At 44.9% G+C, this 20,460-nt stretch overlaps 1 protein-coding gene and 2 pseudogenes across 1 annotated transcript in view; all 3 read right to left on the bottom strand.

The window, feature by feature from the left end:
* Positions 1–1,686: 1,686 nt before the first annotated feature.
* Positions 1,687–2,579, bottom strand: LOC138160757 (E3 SUMO-protein ligase KIAA1586-like; annotated as a pseudogene).
* Positions 2,580–2,733: 154 nt separating this feature from the next.
* LOC138160756 (E3 SUMO-protein ligase KIAA1586-like) lies at positions 2,734–11,459 on the bottom strand (annotated as a pseudogene).
* CKAP2L (cytoskeleton associated protein 2 like) overlaps positions 6,651–20,460 on the bottom strand; it is a 36,477-nt gene continuing 22,667 nt past the window's right edge. Inside the window, exons 6-9 of the mRNA XM_069087525.1 lie at positions 16,855–17,010; positions 14,204–14,267; positions 13,527–13,710; positions 6,651–11,739 (exon numbers count right to left, since the gene is read on the bottom strand). Of these exons, the coding sequence (XP_068943626.1) occupies positions 11,511–11,739; positions 13,527–13,710; positions 14,204–14,267; positions 16,855–17,010 (633 nt within the window). The 3' untranslated portion in view covers positions 6,651–11,510. The remainder of the gene's footprint in view (positions 11,740–13,526; positions 13,711–14,203; positions 14,268–16,854; positions 17,011–20,460) is intronic.

Here is a 20,460-nt window from a genome sequence, read left to right as displayed (position 1 = left end):
AAATAAAAAAGGTCCTTTCCAGCTCTAGAACCCGTAGATGTATAGAAATAGTCTACAGAGAGAGGCCTCTGGGCCTCCCTTAGGTTCAAGTAGATGTGAATTTTTGTCTGCTTTCACGTACATGGGCTGGGACCATTTTACTCCTTGGCCCAGGCAACTTTTCAAGCATATAAATTGAAGAACAGCTACCATATTGGTAGAGGGAGGAAGTCACAGAATAAAAGGAAATTAAAAACAAACAAAACTACCTGATGAAGCAGAGTCTGGCTAGGAAATAACCCATAACAAATAAGTGCATTGGAGAGCTCCAAATCCAAGTGCCATGGAGGCCCGAGCCGACTTTCTATGAGGAACCATTATCAAATAAAGAGGCTACCTCACACACCCCAGAAATTATATGCCCGAGTGTATTAGCAAGGACCCTGGCACAGCCAGGATGGTCTGCCAGCCCAAGCTCTTGGATCTGTTTTTATAAAGGAAAGACAGCTTCAACAGGGCTAACTGATTAAACAATGCAGACTTTATTCTAACCTTTTCACAAGGGCTGCTGAACACCAACTCCTACAGTATTCCCTGATCACCTCAATGAGGGCCAGTTGAGGCAAACACAGATTTCCCTCAAGCCTTGATGGGGGCTGATCAAGACACACACAGCATCCTAGCTTGTGCATTTCAACCCTAAAGGCTCCCCACTCACTGATCAGTGCCCCTCTATACGTACACTTCACCTCTCCAGGGTCCGGACAGGCGACACATGGCCCCTACAATCTACACAGGTCATAGTGGAGATGTTTTGAACCACAGAACTCGTATCGAACACCTGGAAACAAAAGATTGTCATGGCCATGGATCCTGGAAAACCACTTAAGTTTACACAAAGTGAACAAGTTGACTTGAAGCTGTCCAGTTGGAAAGCCATGCATTTATACTGAACTGCTGACATTGCTAAAAATGTACCTGGTTCTCCTTTTCTCTGCATTTTTACCCACCCATCTATGCATCTATCCATTTGTTCATCAATTTATCCACCCACTTGTTCAGTGGTCTGTCCATCCACCCAACCATCAGTCCATCTACCCATTTATCCATCCATCCATGCATTCATCCAACCATTTCTTCATCAACCCATCCATCCATCCTTTCATCCAATAAGAATTTTAAAAGCACCTACTATGTACCATGTACTATGTGATAGATGCTGGGGAAACAAGGAAATCTGCTCTCAATCCATTGGAGAAGGGAGGGGAAAACAATGCATGCAAAATAAATATAAAACATAGGAAATAGGGAGTGAGCCTGTGACTTCACTGGTGCAGGCAACTCTCAGATAAGGAAACTTCCTCTATCAATGCAGGTTGACACCATCTTTGCAACTTAGTTTTAAAGAGTTGTCTAGCCCTAAAAGAATGGAGAGGTTAAGTGACTTGCATGAGGTCATGGATCTAGTGGGTGTCTTCCTGGTTCTAAGGTCAGGTCTGTAATCCATTATCCTACATGGATACACATACACACACACACACAGTGGTATGCTGCTAAATATTTAACAACAGATCTGAAAAAAATGATACATATATACATACATAATTTTATTATAAATTTTACTGATATAGAAGATGGGTTGCACAATTTACAAACAAAAGCTATACAGTACTCTTTTATTGTAAATTCCATATAGTTATTTTCTTCTTACAGAAAGAAGGCTTTCCTTGATTTTTGGCAAACTGTTGTATCCATAGCCAGCCTATGGTTGCAACCACGATTTCACAAATGGATTTGCATCCCAATCCGCTAACTTTTCCCAATAAATGTATATATTAATTAATATACCAGGTCATTAAACCTGATATGTGATATGCTATTAAGCTATGTCACATTCTTTCACAAATTATATTCATTCAACTGAAACCTTTTTCTTCTTCAGCACCACAGACTCCAACAGTGTTAATTATCTTTTTAGTTTTTTGCATAATGTCAAGGACTGGAACATTGTTTGATTTCTATATTATTATCTACATAATCCTGAAAATTGTTCATTAATTTCATATTTTAAAATTTCACTTAAATGACACTTTTTTTTTTGGCCAGCTAGCCATGGTGAACTTAAGTTTTTCATAAGGCTGTTTATGGTTCTAGTAAATCAAAATAATTAAAAATACTTTCATGGTTGTTTCTGTCTAATAAAAGATGTAAGTTAATGTGTTGAATTATATTTCTAGTGCCATATCCCTATGAAAAGTATTAAATTTATTAAATAGAATGTCTTTAAACTTATCTGACTTAATCAGATCCTCAAGTTGGGATAGCTAGGTGGCACAGTGGATAGAATGCTGGGCCCGGAGTCAGGAAGACTGGAGTCCCTGTGGGACCCTGGGCAAGTCACTTAAGTTCTGACTGCTTCAGTTTCCTTGGCTGTAAAATGAGGATAATAATAGCACCTATCTCCCATGGTCATTTTGAGGATTAAATAAGATATTTATAAAGTGCTTGGCACACAGTAGACACTAAATAAATGCTTATTTCCTTCCTTCAACTTGAGATTCATGCTTTTTAGTACCAATCTCAACATTTTCCAAAGCTCTTATAGTTTTTGTACTTTCTGAATGTTAGCTGATCTTGGCTGTAATGTCACTCAAAGTCATGAAAATTTAATGTCTTACAATGCAAGGTAAAAATGCAAGGTCTTACAAGAAATTAATGTTAGTGGGTGTCTAGGTGGCACAGTGAATAGAGCACTGGCCCTGGAGTCAGGAGGACCTGAATTCAAATCTCACCTCAGACACATAACAGTAGCCATGTGACCTTAGGCAAGTCACTTAACCCCAATTGCCCTGCTCTCCCCCTTCCAAAAAGCAAAAAAGAAAGAAATTAATGTTAGCTAATCTCTTTGCTAAACCAGAAGGAGAAAGATCCATATAAAATATAGGATGTGTATTCCATACAGCAGCAGCAGCTCATAAACTACATGCTCTCGTCCCTGGCCAATTTTAACAATTTCAAGCTCTTTAGCTTCTGTGTCTAGCTTAGTTTGATTTTTATTAGAGTGGTGAGAAATATAATAAATTTTATCCTGAAATATTTCCAAATAATTAACTTGTTCTACTTCAGACATGGGATTAAGTGATAATTGCAACTGGTGGTTTAAGCAGCACTGAATGATGATTTTAGGAAAATTTTCGAACAATTTCATAGCTGGACTGTCTTCTCAGCACTGTATTAGCACCATCAGGACAAAATGCAATTATATTTGCCATCAAATATTCATTACTGGAGTCATGATAATTTAAAAGTAGACAATGTTTTGAAAATACACTAGGTTGTGGTTGACATTGATTCTTTTAAAGCAACAAGGAGCTGATTGAACTACTCTGCTGGCTGTGCTTAACAACTGGCTTACAAAATTCCTGAAGATTTAACAACCAGCTCTTGGGAGCCAGGATGAACTGGCTCCAGCATAGCACTGTAATATAGACACATACATATGTGTATATATGTGTGTATATCTGCATATGAAAGTGTATATATGCATATATAGTGTGTGTACATATCTATCCATCTATCTAATCTATCTTAATAAATCTATTCATCCATGTATCCACCTTGTCTGTGTGTGTGAATGTATGTAAGCATGCATGCATGTATGTATCCATCTATCTACTTCTCATGGCTGTCTTGATGTGGCTTGCAGGGAGGAAAGCATAGACATCTTTAACATCTATTCCCTCTAGTTTCTACAAGGGATACTTTGATTCTTGCCAGGAGGGGAAGCAGGAGGTTGGGGTCAAAATCTTGGCCACTCTACTGGACTAGAATTATGTTTATCTTCTCCCTTAAATAATCTTAGTCTAGGTGAAGTAATTTTAGGTTCAAGATAAACTTCTAATGCTATTTCTTTATGCAGAAAGGAGGGTTTCTTCCCAGTATTTTTCTCACTTCAGCAATCCAGAGAGACTTTTCTCTCTCTAGAAGTTAGACACCAGAACTATCTGAGGATCTCGCTCTCCTCCCATTCCCACCAGCTCTGAGGCCACCCCTTTTCCCTCCCTAATGCAGACTAATAATCCATCTCCACCACTGAGCAGAGTCCTGTATGATCTGAGCCACTGATGCTTTCCAAGTCAAAAGCCAATTCCTTTTCACAAGGAGCTCACAGTCTAGTGGGGAGACAACATGCAAACAATGACAGCCAACCCTCAACGTTTCCATGTTTAACTTTCAGGACTTCAAGCCCTCCAGTGATTTTACTGGTGACCTCATTTCCACTTTTGTGTTGGCAATGAACACGCATTGTGGCTACGTGCTGGTATTCTCGGAGCTTCACTGGTCTGGTGAGTTCTTTCCTTGTGAAGAGCTCCCTGTTCATTTGTTGCATATTTTTATTATTTGCTTTTAAAACTCAAGTTTTGTGCTGTAATTATGCACCCAAAGTTTAGTGCAAGACCTTTGGGCTCTAAGCCCAAGTGTGCAAAGTCAGTGATATGACTGAGAAAATAAAGATGTTAGAGAAACTTCCTGCCAGCATGTGTGCAGCAGCTATTGGCTTTTAACGAATCTTGTTAGATCCACCAAAAAGAGAAAAGTATTTATGTTACTATAGATTTCATGTGTTACGAAAACAGAATATTGTCTAAAATCAATGGTTTTTCATTATTGAGATATTAGCACAAAAGCTCACAAAATTCTAGGGAATTACTAGCAAGAAAAATGTTTTGCATGTTACCAATTTTATTTTGTGTACTGAATTTTATGAGTTACTGTTAGGAAAAATGCATATTACCAGCATTAATGTTTTATTATAAAGAATTAAATGCAGAAAAGTATATTTTAAGCAATCTCTGGGGTACAGTTTTTGGGGGTCTTAGGAATCTAAATCCCTATTTCCCATAAGTACAGTGTCAAAACATTCACATTTTTCATTTTATTGCTCTATTTTCTAGGAATGTTACACCACAAAAGTTGAAGAATGACAGTATCTACAAACAAGATCAATGGGAGCTAGTTGATAGGGCATTTGTGTTATGGGTGATTGGGAAAAGATAGGCCTGTAGTTGGGACCTAAAGGATGCCATGCCAGGAAATGGAGATGAAGCGGAAGTGCTAGGTGTGTGTGGGGGGCAGCATCTTGCTGTTCCTTATTTCTTGAAAAAGTCACTGTATACGTTTCCGCCATTTGTACTTGTCTCCCTAACCCCTAGCACAGTGCTCAGCTCATAGTCAAATGCCTGGTGAACAAAGGAATGAATTCCATGATCACAAGGTGCCAGTGTAAGTGACCTAGCCAGGTGCTCTCAGGCAGTGGAAGCCGGCCTGGGGAGGAGAGACCTGGCTTTGGCCTTCTCTGACATCATGGTCTTGGACCCCATTTTCTCATCTCTAAAATGAAAATAACCTCACTTGTCTTGTTTACCTCGGAGAGTTTCTGGGAATCCCCAAAGGGAAAGCCAGAACTGTTAGCATTCCCAGAGTCCTGACTAACGCCCTAGAATAATCTGAAGAGGGCCAGGACTTGGAGGCAGAAAGGAGCATCTGACGCTCTGGAGAGATCATGGGCTAAGCAAGGTGGTCATGAAATACTCCAGGACCCTGGATGTGGCTCTCTAGATTTGATCTAGTAAACAGGACAATTCTAGAGGCGCCAGTGTTTTCAGGAATGGAGATTTGGCAACACCTGCTGAGCAGTTTTGATTGAAGACTCTGCCTTTATTTCATCTCTGATATTTCTATCATGGCGTTATGGGCAAGTCGCTCAACATCTGAGCCTGTTTCCTCATCTGTAAAATGGGGGTAGGGGATAGAGTGGGTCTAGAACCTTGGTCTAGAACCAAGGTTCCCAAAGTGGGTGATGTCATCCCCTGGGGAGTGCTGGAATGATGGGGAGGGGGTGGTGGTATCCTTGGGTGCAATTGGAGGAGGGTGTTGAATAAAAGATAAGGGGGTAATGGAAGCATAAGGAAATAAAATTTTATAAACTATTCATACATATTTCATCTGTTATGTAACAGAATTAAAATTATAGTAATTACATTATTTTCCAAATAAACACACAAAATGCAAGTTATAACCTATCAGTGGTAAAGTCCGCTGACAGGTCTTAGAAAGCAAGTGTTGGCCAGTGAGCATGTCAGGCAACGTTGGGAAGTTCAGCATGCATCAGCAGGAATATGTGTGTGTAATGACTTGTTTATAATTCAGTACTATATGGTTACATGACACAATATTGCGACATCAAAATTTCAGTGCAGGAAAACCCCCTACCAATTTACAATTAATTATTAAATTTAAGATGTGTCATTTAAAAAAAATTATATATTTTAAATGATGCAAATTAAAAAAAAACCCCACCAACAAACAACCATAAAAGGGTTAAAGAAAATAGATTTCCAAGGGCACTGAGTAACTTTTTTTGAAAAGGGGACAGCAGGCTAAACATGTTTGGGTGCCTCTGGAAGGTCTTGAGGCCCTCCCAGCTTTAACTCTGATCCTTAATCCAACCTGCCATGAAATTACTGCTCAAGTAGGATTGGTAAGACATTTTTGAACGGGAATAGGGATGTTTCAAATGTTTAAAGGGTTTTAACAGATTTTTTTTTCTCTTCTAAGAAAATATACCTACACAATTATTTTAGTGGTAAACAATAAATCCAACAACTACATTTTGGGAAAATATTTTATTGATGCTCCTTAAAATACAAAACATTTTATCCCAGTGATTTCTCCCTCATCCCCAATAGAACCCTCCCTTATAAGAAGTATAGTTCAGCAAAACACCTACATACATTTGCCACATTTCCCTCTATACATTATATTTACATGATTCTCCTTTTACTTTATCCCAGAGCAGAATATAATGTTTGTAAAGTGCTTCTCACCAACCAGAGATTGTTATATATAAATGCTGGTTATTAAGAGTTGCCCTGAAGGACGCAGTAATAGCCTGTGTTCAATGGCATGCCTTGTCCACCCCCATAGACAGGGGTTAGCTCTAGTGGGGTGGGGTAGGGGGACATACCACCCCTGGATGACCAGGGTAAGCACAAAGCAAAGAGAAGTATGTCTCTTGCTGCTTCCAAGTCTGCAGAGGGAACCACCACATCCCCCGTGGCACAGACATCACCTGACACAGACTCTCCTACATGTCCTTGCTTCACTTTTATTCAGTGATACTCAGAAGGTTATGTGCTCCATGGCTGGCTGGCCAAGTGTCAAGTTAGTTCCCCCTGGGATGTATGTTTCCTGGGCCTGCATAATCACATGCCAACCCCTGGCTGTGGACAGTGGCAGCACCAAGACTGCTCTGGGCCCCGAGGGAGCTGTTCTTCAAAGCCTTCTTTTCATACCTGGCTATAAAAATTAGCCCAGAAGCACTTTGGGCACCAGCCAGTCTGTAGCTATCCTGGGTGGGGCACCACAAATAATACACAAAGAAATCTATAGGATGGGCCTCCTCACACAGTGAGGCCTTTTTATAAGGTGCAGAAATATAACAAGGAAGCAAAAGTGTTGCAAAAAAATATGTGTACGTATTTGATAGTGCACGAACATTAAGCTAGCTTGCAGTTAGTTCTATTACCATTTGATGGAAACTCATAGCTCACTTAACAGCCAACTAATTGTTTGGAATAGGATCTTTCCTCTCTAGTAAAGGTTCTCTTAGGCTCTAGGGCCCAGAAGGACTGGAGCAAAACCCCCCAAATGGTTGGCAAATTAATTTCAAGCTTTGCAAAGTGAGAATTTGGGCCCAACCACACTGCGCTTGGCTTTGTCAGATGAGACCTGGCCTTTGGATACGGAGTAATAGGCATGTGGTCAGTGGACCTATTCTTATATTGGAGACATTTATATAAACTACATAAATATCCTATTTAAAAAAATTCTCTTGATAACTTCTGCCAACCCTGAAAAGAGAAACACGGGGCATGGAAGCAGGGGGGGTGTCTCACCACTAGATTCACTACTGTGATTGTGGACTGCTTTGAGCTGTGTTTCTCCATTGCCAAAATAAAGTTGTACCTACCCCCTTAAGACATAATAACAGATGAGGAAGAGGTGAGCTCCCCCAAAGAGGGTGGACAGCCCAAGAGGCAAACATTCATAATCATGCTGGGATGTGAGATGTTAGTCTTTCAGTCATTCACCTGCTAAGAGGAAAGCCAGGCATACTCTAGAATGAACCATGCATTTTGGCAGAGCAGATTTGAAAGGGTTCAACTAAAGGACAGGAGGGCTTCAACAACCTAGTCATCTCTAGGAAAATTCAGTCAAGAGAGATCTAAAGGCTCTCAAGAATGACATTCTGAAGATATAAGCAGAGAGCAAAACTGGGTGAGAATGGCAATGGAGAGCTGCCTAGAGAGACTCCGCATGGAAGTTGGAAGCAAGAGCAAGTAACTGTGGATGAATCCCACAGAGTAGCAGATGCCTACAGGAAAAGTGTGAGCAAAGGTGAAGGTAAAAATGAGTGAGGCCAGTGGTGAGTGCCAAAGGTTACAAATGTGGGCTGGAGGTACATTGGAGGCGAAAGAGGGGATCAGAGATGTGGAGAAATGCTGTAGGCGAATGGGATGGCAACATGAAAAAAGGCGGAACCAGCCAACTCATCTCTTGCTTCTGTTTAACTTATGAGAAGTGTGGTCATGGAAGGGGAGACAAAATTAGCAGGCAGTTGAAGCTCAAGACAAGTGAGAAGATAAGGTATATCTAGCTCTCTTTAATGAGTTTAAGCAACTGGGACAAAATGAAGTCCTGAGCACTGGAAAAGTTGGCAGATGTGATGGTTAAGTTGATTTGATAACCTTTGAAAGATCCAGGAAAATGGGAGAGATGCTGCCAAGCTAAAGAGGGCAAATGTGGTCCCATGTGAAGAAGAAACAGAGAAAACGCTAGTTTCCATGTAATTAACTCAGATTTTCCTCAAGTCCTTGACAAGGCCTCTCCTCCTAGCAGGTGGACAAGACCAAGAAATGTGGGCTCGAGTAGAGTCCAGGTGGGCAGACTGAATTCTGCCTGAATGACTGGACCCAAAGGACAGTCAGTAATGGGCTTACCTACATGTTGGAGAAGGTCTCTAGTTATGTTAGTGCTGCGCTAGGCAACATTTTACCTATCTTTAATTTGGATAAAGGCAGAGAAGTGAGGCATCTCAAATATTCAGATGCCATGACGAAGGCTGGAGCAGGAGACCCCAATAAGCTACAACAATAGATAGAATTCAAGGAAGAGGAGTGAGGAAGGATAAGCATAAAGAGCTCCTCACACAAACTGAGAGCATTACCAGTTGCTATGAAGACACGGTCTACAAGCTCAGGAGTCAACAGTCTGACACGTCGGCCCAAAAGGCAGCGCCCTCCCGCTGTGTGGAGCCCTGCCCCCTGACCGTTCCTGGGTTAGAATCTGGGCGCCTCGTTTTGGATAGACTTTGAGCATAGATCAACATGAATAAGAGGTCAATAGGGCTGATGGGAGGAAGGGAGAACATGCCATATGAGGATTGGTCAAAGGAACTATGCAAACACCAACTTTAGCTGAAGGGGAAGCTTGGTGGAAATACCCTAATCGTCTTCCAGTATTTGAAGAGCTCCCACATGGGCAGTGTTAGTGAGAGCTCAGTGGCTCCAGAGGGCAGCACTCAAAGGACAGAAAGGTCAAGATTGAGGTTCAGTCCCAAGCCAGAAGAGACGGCATCCCTGCCACAGCACAGGCTCCTCTTCTCCACAGTTTCAAGTTGATGCTGGAGGGCCCTCGTCATTGATTCTGCAGGGCTGGGACGGACCCCTTTCAACTCTGAGATTCTGACACTTGCGAGGAAGGCACCGATGGGCTGGTTGCCTCTGAGGCACGACAGGAAGTGTCAAAGGGAGCAAGTTCAGATCCTGGCTCTCTGTGTGACTGCGGCTACTCACGTGGCTTTGCCTCAGTTTCCTTGTTAGATTGGAATGCCAAGATCTCTTCCAGCTCAAAATCAATGATCCCAGCCATTGCAGACATATTATTTGTAAAAGGAAGGAGCTCAACAAAATGATCTATGCAAGTACAGTAGAGACCTGAGAGACTGTGGAGGGCCAGCGCCGCTCACTCCACAGACAACTCGAGATGTGTCTCTTTACAAACTCTGCTGGTCTAGAACCCTCGCTTCCAGTTCCCAATTCTAGATGCGTCTCTACAAACTGGAGGTGGGGGGTCTAGAACTTGTGCCTCCAGCTCCCAGTTCCATCTCTACAAACTCTGGGTGTGATGGTGGTCTAGAACCCTTGTCTAAGCTCCCAGTTCTAGATGCATCTCTACAAACTCAGGGGCATGCATCTAGAACCCTCATCTAAGTTCCCAGTTCCAGATGTGTCTCTACAAACTCTGAGGGTCTACAACCCTCATCTCTAGCTCCCAGTTCCAGGCCTTTTGTACTAAAGACACAATTGCTAAGGTCTACACCATACCAATAGTTTCTCGATTTCTAGGCCTCTCCAATGCCCATTCCCACACCCCCCACACGAGGTGAGGAAGCTGTGCTTCCGCCAGAGGCAAGGCTCTCCTCACTACAGGGCGCCGTCCCTCCAGGCCCTCTTGCCTTGTGGTCCAGAGGCCGTCCTCTCGTTCTTCTGACATCCTGGAGCCCAGCGGAGCCCTGGGCACCTGCTTTCCTCCTTCTCAGGGCCTTTTCTCCTGGCCACATGTGTTCTTGATGAAGTTTGTCTTTTTGCCACCTCTTGGGCACGTGCTGTGCCAGCTATTGTCCCACTGCCCTTTGCATTATTGGCAATTGTGGTTTTCCCAAGATAGTCGTGGCAGAGGGTCAGGTCCTGGAGGACCCGGCCTGTTTGGTTTTTGCCTTTGTATCCCTGGCATCGGAATGGTGCTTGGCATACAGTAGGTGCTTGCTACAGTCCGAGATTCCTGGCCATATAGCACTGTCAAGAGAACGTGGACTTCTGCCTCTGCCAGCAGTTGGGGATCATAGAAAACACTGTAGTCATGGCATGCAAGAAGGCACAATGGAACCGAAGCAGGAGGATCTGGGTTCAGATCCTGCGCTTCACCCCTCATTATATTATTTGGGGGAAACCATTTACTGCCAGTCTCTTTTCTCATCTGTAAAATGGGTCCAATCATTTTTGAGTTCTGTGGAGCTATTGTGAGGATTAAATGACACAATGAATTTAAAGTGCAGGTCAAGCGGAAAGCACTCTGTCAGTGGGCACTGACATCAACAATAACCAAGACAAAATAAATACTGATTCAAAGGTCAGATATTTCCCAACACTGTCTCAAAAAACATTAATAAGCCCAAGCCTGAGCTATGGGACATGCACAGGCTGCCCTACGCTTGTGGAACCCGGTGGCTGTGCCCATCGTCCAGCTGGGGCCTCATGGCTGGAGCTGGGGCCGCATGGCCGGAGCCGGGGCCTCACGGCCGGAGCCGGGGCCTCACGGCTGGAGCCGGGGCCACACGGCCGGAGCCGGGGCCGCATGGCTGGAGCCAGGGCAGGCTCCCCCCAGGGCCCCTCTCTGGGAGCCGGGAGCTAGGAGGCCCCGAAGATCTGGAGCTCTGTTTCCTCCGGCAGTGCCTCGTTCTTACAGTAGATGAAGCAGTCAGCCTGTGGCCCCCTTGGCAGCTGGTCGAGGGAGGCCACCACCACGCCATGCTCCCGAAGCATGTCGGGGTAGCTTGGCCCCGCGTGCTCGATCCGCATGGAGCGTCGCACTGGAGTGATGAGCTTCACAGCTTGTTTCTCAGGCATTCCAGGGGTCCTGTAGGGGAGGGAAGGAGCCCCTTGTTCTCGAGTCTGGGGCTGGGGGGATGGATGGCCCTTGCTGTAGGGATTGGAAACCCCTGACCTGTTCATGGCACAGCTTAAGTCTCAAGCTAGCTAGCTTCCCACATCTCCCAGGGGGCCCTACCCAGGTCCTCCTGGTGAGTTCTGAGAACCTTTTCTGACAACTGGGGGCTTCTGGGCTGTGCTTTGCCCTCTCACCTCTGCTGCTGAGTTAATGAGAATTAACAATAATGAGCAAATGCCACTCCTGAGAGATGGTGAAAGGCCCAGCTGCTTGTCTCAGACAGTGGGAACAGGACACTACTGGTTCATTTGTCATTTGGATTTTCTCTTCATAGATCATAAGCAGGAATAGCCAAGATCGACAGGAAAGGGGCTGCCCTGCACTGATATTTTAGAAACTAGTGGCACTCTTGACCTTTCTCCCCAAAAAGACATTGTCAGAACATGTGGCCATAGACTAACATTCAGGCTCTTGCCCTGTATATGAAGGGCTGCTTTGGCTCTTGACCCTTCCAGCTGTGGGACCCCCATGCATTGCCCTCTTCCTTCTCCTGCGCCCTGAATGCAGAAGCCCAAGACCTGACCTCTATGACTTGATTCCCCAGCCTCTTCCTCACTTTACCTCAGGGCCAGCTGGAAGCAGCTCAGAATGGGGGCAAAGAGGAAGAGGAGGAGAGGATGAGATCAATTCTACCCTGCTCTGGGACACCTGAGGCACCCCTTCTGTGAGGCCAGACTCAATGGCAATGGCTGGGAGAAAAGGAGGGAAAAGGAAAGGAAGGAAAGGCCCATCCCAGAGCTTCAGCCTCTTCCCAGTCCTCTCCTCAGATTGTCCAGTCCCCTGCCTGGCTTGCTCCACTCCTGCTTCTCACCTCTTTCTTTCCATCCTGGAGACTGGGGTCCTCACACCTCTCACCCCATCCCCAGTGGCTTGGGGCTTGGCAGGGGGAGGGTGTTTCTGGCCTTCCCTGCTGTCACTATGAATGCATTTTCTCAAAGGAACATATTATACAGAGTGGTTAAGTTCTGAGTTGTGTTAATATGGAATTATGCCTCAGATACATGACAGATCAAAGAGGCTTTTGGGGCCTGGCCTAGCACAGTCTCAACATCATTTGTAAGGTTGTTTATATGGAAAATGTGTTGTGTTCCTAACAACCAATGGATAAATATGTTTTTGAGACAGGACTTACTTGTAAATTCGACTTGATTAGAATTGTTAGCTTGTGGCCAGATGGGGCTGTTAGAACACCTTCTCCCAGCTCCAGCCTGCCTTTCACCAGCTTCCCTGTGCACCCCAGCCAGAAGCTCTCCCTCTTCAGGACTCCTCTGGTCCTTAGGTCTCTACCAATGATCATGGGAGTCATTCTTTCAACTGTCAAGTTAGCTTTTGACGTATGTGGAGTCTTCCTTCTCCAAATAGTCTTCCCTATTGGTGTGTGTCCTCCATAATGCCTAGGACGAGCCAGTCCCCCAGGGTCTGCCCTCCCATGAGGGTTTGCTGATTGACTATACTAATCACATCATATAACTATAAAAACTATCACAAATGTTCCCCCTATGTTAACCAGGAGCTGGTTAGTCAAGTCACACAGTCCCCGTGGCTCTTATGGCCTGGCCTTCTTCAGAGAAGGAGCCGCAAGGCCAGGATCGAGCCCTTTGGCCAACACCAGAGATCAGCCAGCATGATCATGGCGTCGGGGGGCAGCAGCACAGGGCAGGCCCAGGAATGAGGCATGCGCTTGGGGGCATCCTTACCGCGGCAAGGGGGTGATCTGCAGCTTGATGCGGGACAGTAAGTGATCGTCTGCACACTTCTTGGCTGTCTGGGGAGTGGCTCCTCTTTGGATTTTCTCTCTTGGAGGGAGAAAATCCAAGCCTTGAGACGTCTCTTCCTTTGCCATCTCCTTCACAGACACAGAAGTGGTTTCACTGGTAATTCCTAGGTGCACAAGGCCGAGAAGAAAGGCCGAGTTCAAGAATAGTTTGAGGCAGTGAAAACATGCAGGTACATGTGGAGTAGATATACCGGATAGGGAATGAATTCGTGGTGGTGACTCCCTAGGTAAATGTGGTCTAAATCCATATGGGAAACCACTGCCTTGTCTAACCTGTCCTCTGACACTCAGTTTCTTGTTTGATTTTTTTTCTTTTGGAGGGGGGAAGGCAAGGCAATTGGGGTTAAGTGACTTGCCCAAGGTCACACGGCTTGTTTTGTGTTAAGTGTCTGAGGCCGGATTTGAACTCTGGTCCTCTTGACTCCAGGGCTGGTGCTCTATTCACTGCGCCACCTAGCTGCCCCAACTCAGTTTCTCTTAATCTCTAAATGAGGAGTTCTTAACCTGGGGTCCATGAAAAAAATGTCCATGGCCACAAGCCACAAGGCCTCGCTGGCTCCTCACAGGAAGGGGGACAGAAAGATCACGTGTCATTACCTTCTGTCATCCTCTTGGCGCTTTTCAGAATACTGAGGATGACATCCCGTAATTCTTGTATTGGCTGTGGGGAAGGAAGCACACACACACCACGTCAGATGGGATTCGAGTGGAATGGAGACACGGAGACCTTTCAAAGCCAGAGTTGTGGAAATCAAATGTCCTTGGCATCAAATAAATAGATGTATGTGCATGTATATGCACACACATACATACATACACACATATATGTACACAGTACATGCACACATATGTACGCGGTACATACATATATATACATACGTACATATATTTCACTTTTATTCTTGTCAAGCTGTAACTAAAAAGCAATAAGCTGCAACTTTAAAACAATCCAATGTCCCTGCCACATGGGAGTAATGAAGGAACAAAGGGGGGCCCCCAGGTAGTTCTCACTTTTAGGGAGAGAGATGTGATCTGGAAAAGTGGACTTTCAAAGGGCCTTTCTGTAAATTGCTTCATTTTCCCCTAGTCTTGCATTCTCAAACTGGAGTAATGTTTCCCCAGGAGCCCTGCTTCCTCCCTGCCCCCTCTCTGGGCATCTAATCAGTCCTGACTCTGAAAAAATATGTCATAGAAGTGAAGAGGGCAGGCTGCCAGGGACCAGAGGCTCAAGGCCTCCGAGTGGGCAGGTGCCCCTGCAGCCATCTTTTTTTTTTTTTTTAAAGCAATTGGGGTTAAGTAACTTGCTCAAGGTTACACGGCCAGTTATTTCTGGGTGTGGTGCTAAGTATCTGAGCCCAGATTAGATCCGACTCTGGGGCCAGTGCTCTTACTCACTGAGCCACCTGGCCGCCCCTTCCCTGCAGCCATCTTGCTGGGGAGCTGGAAGGTCAAGGTGTGACTACAAAGTCATGGGACTGAGAACCTCACGTGCTGCAGAGTAGAAGAAAGCCTGCCCAAGCTTCAGAGGTACCTAACACAGGTACCCAGATCCTCTGACTCCAACTAGCCTCTCATTCTGCAGATGAGGACATGGGCCCCCAGGAGTTACCTGACTTGTCACATACCTGTGTCCTTTCTGGGAAAGTGCATAGCTGAGCTTTGGACCCAGGGCCTCAGACTCCAAATCTATCCTGCCTTCCATTGTACCAAATCTCAATAGTCATTCAGAATGGTAGAACTGTGCCCAGATACCCAATGGGCACGGACGGAGCGGGCACGTTAACTATTCAATGGGCCCAAGGGCCCCACCTCCACACCCTCCTCCCCTCTCAGAACTGCAGACACAACTTTCCCAACTTTGACATAAAACTTTGATCTCTAAGCATCAATGTTAGTCCTTAGGACTAGATACATGCACAAGGGAGATTTGTCAACCATCTTACATGGCTCTTTACAAGTAGTCAACAGTCTTTTCTATATCTACATAAACATTTCCTTTTAAGATTCCAAAATTCCAGTTGTTTTTCCTAATGGGGTCATTTCATGCTACAGCTCTTAATTGCTCCTTTAATTATGGTTTTCAATGTGTTTATATCCTGCCCTCAAGTCCTCTGAGGCTTGGGGTGGGTGACCATGGGTGACCTAAGCCAGTCCTGTACACCAGCTCTGGACAGCTGCCCAAAGGGAAAGATTTTGGCACAGGCTTAGCTATGTGCAGGGCATTTACTGGCCAAGGGGCAGCCTAGACAGGCTTGGATAATTTCATCCCCAGGTGATGGGATTTTTTTTCAGACACAACAGTAAAGACTATTCATTAAGAGGGGCATTAATATGTGACTCTGAGCAAGTCACATAACCTCTTTTTGCTTCAGTTTCCTTATCTGTAAAATGAAAGGTTGGAATAAATGGCCTCTGAGGCCCCTTCTGGCTAAGAGGCCATGAGTTCTTGGGGCACTCTTGTTGTGTGGGGCATATCCTCACTTCCTCAGGAACAGATTCCATTTTGCTCATGTGAATAATATTAAAAAAAACCCCAAAAAACCCACTTTTTCAACAAAATTGTGAGTCTTGACTATCCCTCTGTAAAGTCAGTACACACTTGGACAAATCACAGGGGCAGCCAGAGAGTGCAGTGGCCTGGGAGTCAGGAGGACTTGAGTTCAAATCCAGCCTCAGACACTTGACACTTACTAGCTGTTTGCCCCTGGGTGATTGCCTTGCAGAAAGTAAAACAAATAAAAAAACACCCAAAAACCAAATCACATCAGGAGTCTCACTCTACACAAATGCTGTACTGTGGCATAAACATGTTTAACAAACTTTATGCCATTCTGTGAGACATGTAAAGTCGCTAAAACACCTCAGAAATTGGTTTCTGTCTTACCTCAGATGAACCCTTTTATTTGAGAGGCAACTTCCAGCCCAAGGTCACACAGGAGAGCAGAAAGGGGAAGCCAACTTCCCTGGTATCAGTTCTAGTTACACTCACTCACTTTCAGCAACCCAAGCACCCAGGGAACAAGCATTTATTAATCACCTATTATGTGCAAGGCACCAGGCTAAGTGCTTTATAAAGATCATCTCACTGGGACCTTACAACAGTCCTTCAAGGCGGCCATCCTTCTGTGAATGGGCTACAGGAAAGGCGCACACTTTTTTTAGCCAGCAGAAAGAAGGCTGGTTTTGAGAATGTGTTCAGATGAATTTTGCTGGTCACAAGGCAAGGTGCCTGAAGAGAGAGCACTCACCTCAGCCCCACAGCGAACAGCGGCTTCATAGAGTGAGATCACCTCCGAGCTGTCTTTGTTCGCCAGCAGCTTGGCTTTGCAGATCCAGAATGTGGCAAACTTTTCTGCCTCAGGAAAGCCAGAAAGTATAGCCAGGATCTCATCAGAGCTCACGCCCTAGGGGGACAAAGACCCCACATATTTTAAGCAACTTCGATGGTATCACAGAAGCAGGCAGGTTTACTCAGGCATGACTTGTATGTTTTTTTTTTAATATTGATTTTATTTTATTGATTCCTTTTGTTTTGCATTGCAGGCATTTCTGGATGAACTCCAACTCTCCTAACAATGCATACAACAATCTGTTTTCAAAGTATTCTCCTTCCTCCCTGCCTCCTCACCCCATTTTATTATTGAGAGGAAAGAGATTTGGTGGTTCTGATGAAGCCATCTGAGCTCTTGCTAATCGCTGCTTCATTTTTTTTTTTTTAAGCAATTGGGGTTAAGTAACTTGCTCAAGGTTACATGGCCAGTCATTTTTGTGTGGGGGCCAAGTATCTGAGGCCAGAACTGATCCCAGGTCTCCCAACTCTGGGGCCGGCACTCTTACTCACTGCGCCACCTGGCTGCCCCCACTGCTTCATTTCCTAGGTGTGCAATAACTACCCTTTAAGTACTATGTTCCAGAATTTTGCCAAGGATTGAAGTCAAGCTCATGGGCCCATAGTTTAGACTCCATTCTCCCCTCTCTCCCTGTGCTCCTTACAACAAAAACATTTTCATCCCTTTCAAGCTGACTGGTAGCCCTGGTAGCTCTCCCATTACCTATAACTTAAAAAAAAAAAACCTAACCTTATTTTTCTTAGATACCCTAAAATTTTTTTGTTACCCTTTGCTTTTTATCACATGATATCACCTTAATTTCTGAATACATCCCTCTGTAGCCAGCAAACTACTCCTTTAATGAATCAAAAAGGAGAGAGAAGGTAGAGTCAGCTGAGCACAACTAACCAACACCAAGAAGTGACGACGTGCTATGCTCACCCCCACCGTCCCTCACTGCTGCAGTGAAGTCACTGTCACAGGTCTGATGCTGGCTCAGTCCCAGCACCAGTTCACTTGGTGCCCCAGGAAGGCTGTCATCCGGGCTTTCTACTGTTTCCTCATTCGTCTTAGATATTACGAACTGTTCATTAGTTCTCTGGGTTCTGTCTTTTCTATTCCAAAGGGTCTTTCCCTTGGCAGAAAAACCAGAAGCAAAAAGCACAGATGGCGGAGGGTGGCTTTCTCTCTGGTGGTTATCATCACCAGCCCATTCACAGGGAGCGACAGTGCCCTTTCTGCTTTGACCGTCCTTTCCTCTGCTAAGCTGAGCTAGCTAAGATCATGTCTCTGTTGCCAGCACCTCTAACACTCTGTGTCTAGGGTGAGGCCATGTTTCCAAAGTCACTACTGGAAACACAAACACATTTGATACCAAAATATGGATATCAAAACAAATTTATTGAGTAGAAGTTCAGAGGAATTTAACATTTCTGGCCAGAAGTGGACTCTGTCCTTCTTTAGGATGGAAGAGTGGAGAATACAAAAGGAAAGCTTTATATCATTAGTATAATCGGTCAGAGGACAGAATGATTTGTTCTCTTCAGGGTTTCAATTTTCCCCATACAACTACTACATCTTTCTCCTAGATATGCATATCTCCCTTTGTCATGCATCCCATGTTCTGCTAATGAGACTCTAATTTTATGCTGGGTGTGTCAGATAATATACATGAGGTTTATTAAGCAAGCACAGGAGTAATTTTGGAATACTTGGTCATTGACCCCTCATTGGTTTAAACCAGATCAGTCCTTATCCTGGTCTGAGGGTCTCCCAAGGCTGCTGTCTGCTTTCTGATTGGTTGAGTCTACCTGCTGTCTGCTAACTCCCTTTATCTGACTTCAGTAATGTCTAGCAAATTCTATGGAAACTTAACTCCGACTATTTCCCACAATTTATTAACAGTAGTTTTTACTACAGTAATTTTTAATAACTCTGTGGTAACTTAACTGTCTCTCATAGTCGCCATGCCTTGCCAAGGCTGCCATCTAATGTACATGCCTTTAAAAGTAATCGCAGTAGGGCAGTGGTGGCCTGAGGAGCTGTGTCAGTCTCTTTGGACAGTCCCTCTGCGGGCTCCTCCTCCTAACTGCTTCCTGTCCCTCCTTGACTGAGCAGAGTTTTGCCCTTGGGATGTCACTGAGCCTTTCTCCCAGTCCTTTAAAGACTGCTCTAGCCAAATCTCAGGTGCTTCTCAGACCATTCCCAGAGGCATTCTGCTTCCTCATCTCAGATCTTACCAACAATACTAGACGACAAGCCAGGTTGTTACCAACCAGGGTGGAATCAGGGAAGGGTTAAGGAAGAAGGGGGTGCTTGAGTAGGACTTAATGGTTAAAGTGAGTGGGGCAGATATGCAGTTCTAGGCAGCTAGACAGTGTGGTGCATAGAGTGCTGGGCCTACAATTGGAAAGTCCAGAATTGAAATCGGGCCTCAGATACTAATTGTGTGGCCCTGGACAAGTCACCCAAACTCCATTTGCCTGAGTTTCTCAAGTGTAAAGGGGGGGACGATATTATCACCCACCTCTCAGGGTTGTCATGAGGATCAAAGGAGACACCATTTGTAAAAGCACTTGGCACAGTATAGCATACAGAAGGGGCTTAATAAATGCTTCTTTCTTTCCTTCCTTCCTTCTGGCCCAGAGGTGTGAACATTCAGGTCGTGCCAAGTTTGTGCATGTGTGTGTGGGGGAGGGGAGGAAGGGGAAAGGCCCTTCTTGACTTTTGCTGAAGTATAGAGTGTATGGGAGCCAGAGCCCAGGGCCAGCCTGTGTCCTTTGGACAAGAGTCAGGACTTCAGGTGGCTGGCAGGAGGGGTCACGGAGCAAATCCTGAGCCAAAGAGCAGCATGACCAGACTCCTAGATAAGAGAAAGGGTTTTGCCAGAGGCGTCAAGGGCTGATTAGAGGAAAGAAATTTTGTTCAAGAGGCTACCATTATTTCAGGTGGGCAGTGGCAAAGGCCTGTACCAGGGCAATGCTGGAGGAGAAGGGAAGGATGGGCCATGGGCCGTGGAGGTGGAACCACTGGACTTGGGGGTGGGATATGAGGGTCAAAGAGAGATGTTTTATAAGCAAGCAGCCCTGCCTAGAAAGGGCGCTGAAGTTCAGTCCCACAGAGGAGGATTCAGTCAATGTTAAAAAACATTGTGATGGAACCTCTAGGGGACAACTTTAAACAAGAATTCCTGGAGTTGCTGCTGGCCATCAGCCACAGTCACCACCTGTGATAGTAATGGAATATAAAGATCCCCCTGTATTGGCTTGGTTTTCAAATTGATTGTGTTAAAACCCAGAGCTTGTTAATCCCACCTGTGGGATGGACTTGTTGACTGTGAAAAGAAAGTCCTGAACTGGGAGGAGCTGGTGAAAATTGATTGTGTTAAAACCCAGAGCTGGTTAATCCCACCTGTGGGATGGACTTGTTGACTTGTTGACTGTGAAAAGAAAGTCCTGAACTGGGAGGAGCTGGTGACGTAGATTTGGAGAGACACAAGAGAGAGGCAGAACTTTTTGGAAGCAG

Source organism: Petaurus breviceps, unplaced genomic scaffold (assembly GCF_028583685.1).
Source record: "Petaurus breviceps papuanus isolate PSGF00001 unplaced genomic scaffold, PetGlider_PUasm1.0 182, whole genome shotgun sequence".
NCBI lineage: Eukaryota > Metazoa > Chordata > Mammalia > Diprotodontia > Petauridae > Petaurus > Petaurus breviceps.
The sequence above is the reverse complement of the archived record's forward strand: the minus strand, read 5'-3'. Positions and strand labels throughout refer to the sequence as shown.